This window comes from Pygoscelis adeliae, unplaced genomic scaffold, assembly GCF_000699105.1.
Source record: "Pygoscelis adeliae isolate BGI_AS28 unplaced genomic scaffold, ASM69910v1 Scaffold284, whole genome shotgun sequence".
NCBI classification, from domain to species: Eukaryota; Metazoa; Chordata; class Aves; order Sphenisciformes; family Spheniscidae; genus Pygoscelis; species Pygoscelis adeliae.
This window is the reverse complement of record NW_008824671.1, coordinates 69,496-79,098: the sequence shown is the minus strand read 5'-3', so window position 1 is coordinate 79,098 and position 9,603 is coordinate 69,496. Positions and strand designations below refer to the sequence as shown.

Genomic DNA, 9,603 nt, shown 5'->3' with positions numbered 1-9,603 from the left:
TGTGAGAGAGGCTGGGCTGACTCAGGACTGATTCAGGCTGACCTAAAATTGAGGACTGTGCATAACTAGTGCCCAACTGAGCCTTTGGGCCTGTCTCTCTTCGGTTTCCAGGTCACACGAGGAGGTGCGCGTTGAGGAGGAGCTTCAGCAGATCAGTGTTGAGCTGGAGCCCAAGTGTGATGTTGAGATCATAGCTCCTGAAGAAGATGACAAAGAGTGAGTGTTTCAGAGCGTTGGGCAGCTTTGCAGAGCCCTACCCGGTGTCATTTGGTCTGTGGCAACTTGTGCTGGAGGCTGACTTTGTAGGGCACCAGCTTTCCCTGAGAGACAGGTGCTCCCCCAGACAGTTCAGTGAAGCTGAGCGCTGTTACTTCTGACTTGACCTGATCTATCTGGATGTGGCAGCGGAGCATCTTCAGCTCTTCTGTAATAAATCATACAGTCTTGCTTGCTCCTTTTCTGATCGCAGTGACTAGACTCTGTCATTTCTTCCCCCTTCCAGAGAGGCGGCTTCTTCAGCCTGTGCCATTGTAACGTCCACAGCTACGATAGAGGTGGAGACAGCCAGCCAGGCCTCCGAACCAGCCAGCCAGGCCTCGGATGAAGATGACGTGCCAGTCACAGACATATACTTTGTAAGATACCTTCTCCACCTGGCCCGTTAGGGGTGTGATGGGAAAGGTTGGACGAGGCTGTAACAGTCTCGATTTCAGGCAGTCGGGTGCAGGGCAGTGTCTCCCCCATGCTGTCTTCGTGTTGAGCACCTCGAGATCTTAACGCTGGATGGGTTTTTGAATGCAGGGAACTGGATTAACCCTTGGAGAACTCAAAACAGCATTTAGTGGGTGGCACTGCTGCTGTGGATGTAGCCGTAGGCGTGCCGCTCTACTTCCAAGCACAAGTGCTGAAGGGCTTATCTAGGCCAGCACGTTCATTCCCAGGACAAGCCAAGGTGAATGTAGGTGCAACTGAGAGGTTCTTCCTTCCTCAGCCAGGGAGCCCGGCTGCTTTCCTGAACACAAACGTGCCGCAGTGGCCTAGAGCCAGAAGGGAGGTGGCTGCAGTGGGGCTGACTTCGGGCTCTGGTGAACTCTGGCTTTTCCTTTCCCTGCAGGCAGATGCATTAGGTGATGCAGTGAAAATCTAGTGCTGAGACAGGGAGTAAGTGAAGTGGTTGCTGGTTGGCAGCAGAGTGCCGTGGAGCCTGGCGCTGTGTTCCTCAGTCAGCTCTCGCAATGTCTGAGCAGCTTCTGCAGACCAGAGAAGAGTTTTTAGCAACATGTACCTGCCCCATGGATTCCCAGAGCAGAGCTGAGGGTCTGACCCGTGAGAGCTCTCCCCCATGCCTGGGCACTGGAACCTTCTCATTAAAAGAGGTGCCCAGCTCCTCCCTGCTCCGACTCGTTGCTGTCAGTTATATGGCGATGGAGATGAGCTGAGCCCTTGTGATGAGCTCCTTCAGGCTAACCTAAAAATGGCAACGTTTGCCTTTCCCTGTGCTTGCGTGACTCTGATGCAGAGCTGCTCGCTCATTGCCGACTCATTCCGAGGCTCGTGGGAGCTGTGGAAGGAATCAGCTCCATTTTAAAAGCTTGTCTGTTTGGGTTTTTATGCATGCTGTTCAAAATGCAAACAGCTCCCTCTAACACTGGCTGCTCTTTCTTTGCCTGTGGATGGCAGCTCTGTGCAAGCTGCCTGCAGATACTGCCTGCTCCACTGGCAAGTGTCTTCTAGCGAGGGTCAGCTCCTCTTCCTCCCTGTCCCTGGGCATGTGGACTCCCCTCAACTTGAGGGGCACCTCTCTATCTGGAGGAAACCATCTGTGTGCAGTGTGTGCTCACAGAGAGTGTGACTGCTCATCAGCATTTCATACTTCATCTAAGTCCTTGAGTTTTGCATTAAATGTGTGTCGTGTGCCGTGGAGTGTTTGTCACTGCTGGGATGAAGGGAGAAGCTGATTTGGGTTCCCACGGGCGCTCTCCTGGAAAACCACTTGAGCTGGAGCTCAAGTGAGGCTGCACCAGAGTGCAGCAGGGCTTGGACCACAGCTGCTTTCTTGCAGGAGTGCTCCAGGGGCGATGGTTGGTGAAGGGTTGCTGTGTGCAGAGGATGATTTGTCAAATCCCAGGGGACTGTGATCTGATCTTTGGAAGTCTGCTCCTGAAAGGAGAGCACTTTATCCTCCTGTTCACTCACAGGGGAATAAAAGTGCAGAGACTGTGGCAGCGCATGGGCACCGCTCTGCCCACGCACGGCTTTCCTGCCCGCTGATCCGTTCAGGCTTGGAGTTGCCCAACCCCTTGTTTTTTGCTTTCTCTTTCATCCTCTCTTTCACATCATCCTCTTTTCCTCTGTTTCCTTTCTCACATCACTTGCCCTGGGGCCATCCAGTTCACAGATGGGAGGTACTGGATTTACTCTCCCCGCCAGCGCAGACTCCGAACCACCTCGCTTTCCTCTGGGATTGTAAGTGAACATGCTAGCACGTAGGGGAGCAGAGCTGCAGCTTTGAAACACTGGGGCCAGCACTCCCTTTCCCGTGGATGCTGTGGCTTTGTATTGTGTGGCCGTTAGGAACCAGCCCAGCAGAAACCAGGGAAGCATATTGAAATCTCGCAAATGGATCTCCCTGTGGGATCTTGCAGAAACACATGCTCTGCCCTGCTTTTCTGCAGGCTGGTGACACAGCTTCTGCCATGGGATGGGCTGCAGCATCACCCAGCCCTTGGACAAACTTGCAAGCACCAGACTTGGCCAGGGAGGCACCTGAGCCTTTGTAGGTAATGTTAGGCTCGGCTCCCTTGGCCCAGGAAGCCAGACGGGGTTCCAAAGAGACCATTAAGCTTGGAGCTGCTAAAAATCCAGTTGCAAATATAACCTTTTAGGCTTGTGGCTGGTCATCTTTCTGGTGGCTGGGATGGTGAGCAGCTCATAAAGCCAAATGAGTTAGGAGTTGCTGCTGGGTTAGGGATGGTTTCTGCTCTCCAGCCCTTCCCAACATCACCAGTGTGCTCCCTCCTCACTTCAGGTTTTCTGTGAGCAGTGAGGGTTTTCCTTTTCTTTCTGAAAGATGCAGGGAGGCAGTTGAACATTTAGGGGCTGAATCCAGAGCTCAGACTTGCTCTGGGTTTTAGTATTTCCCTTCTCGGGCTTTGAGAGAGCTGATGTCCTCGGAGGGTAATGGCAGTGCTGTCAGAGCCTTGGCACAAGCATTTGTATAGCATGGTCTTCCCAGCACCTGCCTTTTTGGTACCAGGCAGGGGAGAGTGGAGAGGGCATCAGGCAGGGTGCATGAGGAAGCAGGGGCAGTAACGTGCTCCTGGCCTTGGCTGATGGCATGAGGGAAGTGCTGCACCTATGTGGGCAAACAGGCAACCCCTCCCGGCAGCTCCTTCTGCCCCCTCGGCTGGGTTTGGCTGCCCCAGCACTGGGAGGGTTAATACCAAGCATCGGATGCTCCTTTATCTCCCCCGGGGTCTGCAGCTCCCTGCCTGCATCTGAGCTCCTAAAAGGCTCTGAAAGAGGCTGGCTGAAGGATGCGGTTCAGTCAGGATGGATGAAAAACAGGATGTGGGGCGGGCTTTATGCAGTGCTGAGCTTTCCTGCACCTCTAACAGAGCCCTGTAAGAAGCTCCAGGCAAGAGTTTCTCTTCCTTCCTTCCTCCCAGGGGTCTCTGCTAATGTAGCTGCAATTGTTGATGGGGTTCAGCATGCAGAGTCCAGTGCTTCAAAGCTCCTCTGGCTTCTTGTAGTTTCTTTTACATTGTAGACTGTTACACTTGGTTCCCAGGCTGGGAACCCCCCCAGGCTTCTTCCAAGTACCCAGTTCCATTTCTCTTCCTTTGCAAACCCCAGGCTGAGTCAAAGGAGGCAGTTTCCTCTCTCTGGGAGCACCTCTGGAGCCAAAAGAGCCTGTTTGCAGTAGAAGTGGATCCCTCCTGGGAACACTGGAAGCAGACACCAGCCCTTGAATCTGCCTGGGGTTCTCTGTGCTGCGTTGGCAGCAGAAGCGTGTTTTGTCACACCGATGCCCAGTGTTGTGATAACCGGCTCCCTCGACACATGTCCCCTTCCCCCTCATTCTTTCCAAGATCCAGTTGTGTTTTGCCTCCTTTGTCATACTTGTTCCCATCACCCCACTGTCTCCAAGACTCTTAGCAATAACTAACTGTTTCCCTTCTGTGGCCACCATCCACCATGGTCTAACCCACCCATCTGCTGCCTTGTTTGGCCTGCAGGGAAGGGGGAAGGCACAGCAAACCAGACCAGGTTTCACTGTAAAAGCCCTCCTGGACACCAGAGATGCCAGCTTGTAGCATCCGCAGGGCTCAGGAAACAAGGGGGTTGAGAGCTGGGAGTGGGTATCAGGAACCGAGAGCTCTGTCACTGCCCTTAGGTATGTCACTTCCCATGTCTCTCGGTTCCTCTGGAGCCGGGGTGATGCTATGGCAGGGAGCTGAGGTTTCCCTGGCATCTCAAAAGCTCTAAAAATCTGTCCCTGGAAGAGGAGAGGTTGTGCCATCCCCACTGCAGCTGGAGCAGGGTCCATTGTCAGCTGCTGGTGGGCTGTCCCATGTCCCAGCTGGTGGGGAGCAGGCATGTACTGAGGATGAGGAAGGCTCCTCTGCTGAGAGCTGGCACTGAGCTCAGTTTTCTCCCTCTGGGTGGACAGCTGTTCTTACTGTATTGTTTCCTACTCTTTTTATTTTCTCCTTTTATTTTTTCCTCTTCTCTCCTTTGCTCCCTGCTCTGCTGCTGCTCTCCTTGCATTCTCCCCGCCGTCTCTGGCCACTCTGGCAGCCGACAGACGAGAGGAGTTGGGTTTACTCCCCGCTCCACTATAGCGCTCAACTCCACTCTGTCTCCGATGAGGAGAGCGATACAGTAAGTGTACAAGAAACGTGTGCCGGGTGCCCGGTGGGTCGAGGTCGGAGCTCGCACTCCCTCTGCAAGGTCAGCTTGCAGAGGGAGCCTCTGTGGCCTTTGCGCAGCATGGGGCTCTTGCATGGCTGCAACAGAGCCCTGCTGCATCTCGGATCAGCTCTGTGGCAGCAGGCGAGATCTCTTGCGCTGGCAGAGACCCGGTCTGCTCAGCAAAGGTTGTGTCTTGTTCCGAATCGTTTGGTGCAGTGAAAGCTTTGGGAAGCTGAAGTTCTCCATTTGTGTTGTCGTTACTGGAGGATGCAAAACAAACAGCCTTCTCTCTTCACACTTGTTTTGATTCTGGGGAGTTGGCTGGGCTCAGACCTAGCAACACAGGGCGGATGCTTGGGTGTTGACTCTCTCTTCTCTGCCTCTTGCAGTAATCTCTATGCAGACACAGAAGCCCCAGAGAGCAGCGATTCCCTCTGCAGGTCGATGTGTTCCCTTTTCGTTGATGCAGCCGTTCCAGTGGGATGGGGAAGAGCTTGCTGACACCAGTATCGCTGCACTGCAGGATCCCGGGCACTGCATTTCAGAACGGAGCAAAACTATAACCGTGTATTTCTACTTATCCCAGACATGGGCAGCAAAGAAGCCACCCACTCACCCGCAGCTCCCAACAGAGACATCCAGCTGGGTGTAGAGTATCCTGGGTAGTAACACAGTGTTTTCCAGACGTGCACTACCGTAGCTACCTATCCATGTGTGATACTGTGAACCTTTTTAATTTTTTAATCATGTATTTATTTCTTTTATCTTTGCACAGAGACAGCACAAATGTGCTTTTTTAAACATTTAGTTTACTGCACTTTTTTTTTTGGTCATATATTTGTGCATCAGAAAGGAGTGTGAGACCTCACTGGAGAATTGGTAGGAGCACGTTGCTGGGGAGGGCAGGGACCGGAGTGGCTTCATTTGAGGCAGCAGCGTGGTCTAACCAACTGATGGAGGCAGGAGGTTTAAGGCTGTCCACACTCTGCCACGGTTTTGCCGAGTGACCTAAGGCAAGTCACTTAACCACTCTGTGCCTCGGTTTCCCCCGTGCTAATGGGTGTACAGTACCCACTTCCGTTAAAGCACTTAAACCCTGGGATGAAAGGTGCTATGTAAATGCAATGTATTAAAGGCCATTGAATAGAATTGCTCCTATGTTACAGTAGTCCAAAGTAGCCATGCCAATTTACTTGGATTCAAAAATCGCTAGTGACTTCTCTTGATCTGTAACACTGTGCGGGGGAAGCAAGTGATTCCTGGCGACAGTGACGTGGTCACCTCGGCTCTCCTCCGGACGTCACGATGGGTTCTGCCTTCACCATGTGCTGCACTGCTGCATCACCCTGTCCCTCCATGCTTGGAGTCCACGCTTCGTCTCACCGGCTGCCGCACCACCGTCTGCTCCAGACACAGGCACGGACAGATGAGAACTGTGCGCCTGCAGGGACCAGCCGTGCTGGAGTGCGAGTTCCCCGGTCTGCCCGGCCCCAGGTGTGACTTGTCTGGACACTGCATCCTACTGGAGCCACTTAGCACCTCGCATGCTCATGGGTGTATCCAACTGCCCAGTACTCGGGGATCACGAACATTGGGTTTTCGTATCCTCTGTACCTCAGGGCAGTCAGGGAGGCGCGTGCACGTCCACACACACTGGAGGCAGAAACAGAAGCCTGGCTCTGCCACCTAATTGCACCAGGCGGTGTTGTGTTCACGGACTCTGTTGGACAAAAAGCTGGGTGACTGGGGTGTTGCCTGTGGTAACATCTGCTATTGGAAATTGCTGCTTCAGATGTCTGAGATGGTTTGCTTTTTGAGGGCTGCAGGCTTTAGGTGAGAGGATCTGGTGTCACTGGGTAGTGTTCAGACTAGGCTCATCCATCTGTCAGCAGGACACAACCATAGCATTGTCTTGAACTAGCAATCCCATCCTCGTCTCCCAGAGAGAAGGAAGTCCTTTAGACCAGAGGGAGCCAGGTCTTATTCATGTGCTTTGAGTCTCACTTGAGAAAGAGGGTCAAAATCTCTTTATTCTCATTACAATCTTCAGACTGTCCTTGGGATTCCTTGTAGAGGAGTGGGGAAGTGGGACCCTTCTCTTGGGGCTCAGTCCCCCCCACTCTGTCTCCACAGCAGCACTCAGTATGGGTTAATTCAGGTCCCAGAAGGTAACTGGGCTGGTGGGAAGCTCTTCCCATCTGCGATGTGCTGAACTTGGTGAGGATCTTCATGAATTGATGTTTTCTTGCCTAGAAGTATGGGACCCAGACTTTTCCACCTTGCCTGCAGATGCTGAAGGCTGTAAGGCGTGCTCCTCAAGAGCACACGCTAGAAGTCTTGCAAGCTACTGCCATCAGATGTATTCATGTATTTACCAAATAATCTATCAAAAGTCTTTTGAGAAACTCTCCCCTTTCAGTTGCTAGTTGACAGCTCGTTCACCTAGCTAGCAGCATTGCTCTGTGACGGCCCCTGCAGTAGGCTGGGAAAGGGCTCCTAACCCACCCCATCTGCTTGTCCCAGTCCCACCTGGGCTCCGCAGGCTGCGTGGGCAGTGCTACAGGGGGCTCAGCAGTTTGCTGGAGGGGAGACGGGAGGAGTGCAATACCTACAGACTAACCTGCCTCTGGGCTGAAAGCAAGAGGTTTCAAAATGCTAAAAATTTCAGCCTTTGGGGTTTTTCCTCCAGAAGCGTGATACTATGCGTAGAGAGGCCAGAGGGAGCCAAATCCCTTCTGCATCTTCAGATGTCGCTCTTGGGTGCTGTGCTGGAGGAACATAGCTCTGGGGAGGAAGCCGGGAGATTGGGCTCGGGCTGTCTGACCCGAGGCCCAGCTGCCCCGGTACCACCTTGTGCATGGGCTGGTGAGTTTAGCCTTGCCGGGACTTTCCAGCCAGCTGAAACCTAGCATCTTGTTTAAGATGGTTTAAGCATCATCGATGGAGACTTTATTCCTTCCCCTCATTTTGGGGGTCTCTAAAGCTGCTTAGCCTCTGTGCAGGGAGCATCTGAGCCCCACCTTCATGGAGTATCTCAGTGAATGAACTTTGCAAGCTGGAGCTGCACTTGGTCCCAAGAGATGTGGGGAAACCCAGACCTTTTGCAGCATGTTCATTCCAAGCATCTGTTTTCCTCAAGCATTCAGGCTTTTTGAGACAATCCTTGTGCAGTTCTGTAACGCTGAACCCCTTGGAGCGAGCAGGTGCAGACACAGAGGATCGGTCCTGTGAGAGGATGTGCAAAGGGCTTAGAGCAACTTTGTCAACGTGAGGGGACAGGAGGCACCTTCCTTTTGGGAGATGCTGATCTGAAGTGGAAACTGCTCCTTTCCAGGCTCGCACACGCTCCCTTCTGCGTGTCGCCTACTGTCCGCTTAGCTCGGTGCTGGCGAACTGCTCGGCCTCCACTTCCCACGGAGGCTACAAGGACCTTGGAGTTTAAAGCTTGCTCTTAGCCTACCTCTCTACACTGCGTTGCAGCATGGGAGCGTAGGGGAGCTCTGGAGCATTTCCCAAGCACTGTCAAGGCTGCCTTTGCAGGACACGCAGAGTCAGAGGAGGGCAGGACTGGGTCTTGCCCACAGGAAAGAGCATTGGCCCTTTTTTGGGGAAGAGAACTACCACCCGTCCTTGGTCTGAATGTCCCTCCAGCTGTACTTCTAGCTCATCTGGGACATAAGTTGCCTGTTCTTTCTCTGTCGGGGCTTGCTTTCTCTAGTGACCCAGCAGCTGGCTGGCAGGTGCTGTCCCTGCTGTAACGCCCTGCTCTCCATCGTTAAAAGGAGGCACCATGTTTTGCTCCTCCAAGATTTGAGCAGAGCAGCCCTGCGAGGTAGCTGGTTCCCATGTAGCTCTGTTTGCCACTGCTCTCCTTCATCCCCATTGTCCCAGCTGGGACCCTCAGCTCTGCAGGACATGCCCTAAACATTGCCTGGTGCTGAGGCTGCTGGTGAGCTTTCGCCTCGGGCTCTTGCCAGACTGCGGTGGCTGCTGCCTGCCAGATATGGATTTGGCAAGAGAAAACTGGCATCTACGAATCTCTGTGCTTGCCGTCGAGCTCCTGTAAAGGCTCTGCCCTTTGCAGGCATGTGTAGAGCAGAGGCGTGGGGCAAACCAAGGAGCTGGTATAGAGAGCCCTGAATGCTCACGCAAGGGATCCAGCTTTTGGCTGCTGTTGCCTCTGCGGTGTGCGGCTCTGCCACACGTGCCAAAGTCGCACTTTGGGAAGTTTTTTAGTGAAGCCAGAGCGCTCGCAGGTCTCGGCCCAGGGCTGGCACAGGCACAGCGGTGTTTGCATGGGCTCTGTTACCCCGGGTCCTCACTGGGCTCCTGAAGCACGGCACAGCTCGGCGTTCCCCCTTCTCTCGTTCCCAGCCACTGTCATGCTCCAGCTCTTCGAAAAGGACAAGGCGAAAGCCGTGGCTCAGGTGTACCGGATCATGTCTGTTTTTTCTTTCTGTTGATGTCTACATTAGACCCGAGTATGTTCTATTGGATGTTCATATTCCCACTCATTTTCTGTGTCCGCTCTGTGCGTGCACCATGTAACGAATGTATGTAAGTAGGGGGGCGCGGGGGGCTGGCGGCTGAAATGTGATGCCAACCCGTGGGTGTTGTCATGTTTCTCTTCTTTTTGGGGGGGTTTAAGTCATGAGCGCTTTTTCTTTTTCTTGGTTGTTTTGGGGTGGT

The 9,603-nt window shown here is 53.4% G+C and overlaps 2 protein-coding genes across 2 annotated transcripts in view; both read left to right on the top strand.

Moving 5' to 3' along the window:
* PIP5K1C (phosphatidylinositol-4-phosphate 5-kinase, type I, gamma) overlaps positions 1-7,641 on the top strand; it is a 35,563-nt gene extending 27,922 nt beyond the window's left edge. The window contains exons 15-18 of the mRNA XM_009323008.1: positions 112-216; positions 503-635; positions 4,801-4,884; positions 5,304-7,641. Of these exons, the coding sequence (XP_009321283.1) occupies positions 112-216; positions 503-635; positions 4,801-4,884; positions 5,304-5,306 (325 nt within the window). The 3' untranslated portion in view covers positions 5,307-7,641. The remainder of the gene's footprint in view (positions 1-111; positions 217-502; positions 636-4,800; positions 4,885-5,303) is intronic.
* CACTIN (cactin, spliceosome C complex subunit) overlaps positions 6,341-9,603 on the top strand; it is a 14,793-nt gene continuing 11,530 nt past the window's right edge. The window contains 1 exon segment of the mRNA XM_009323006.1: positions 6,341-6,408. Within this exon segment, the coding sequence (XP_009321281.1) occupies positions 6,341-6,408 (68 nt within the window).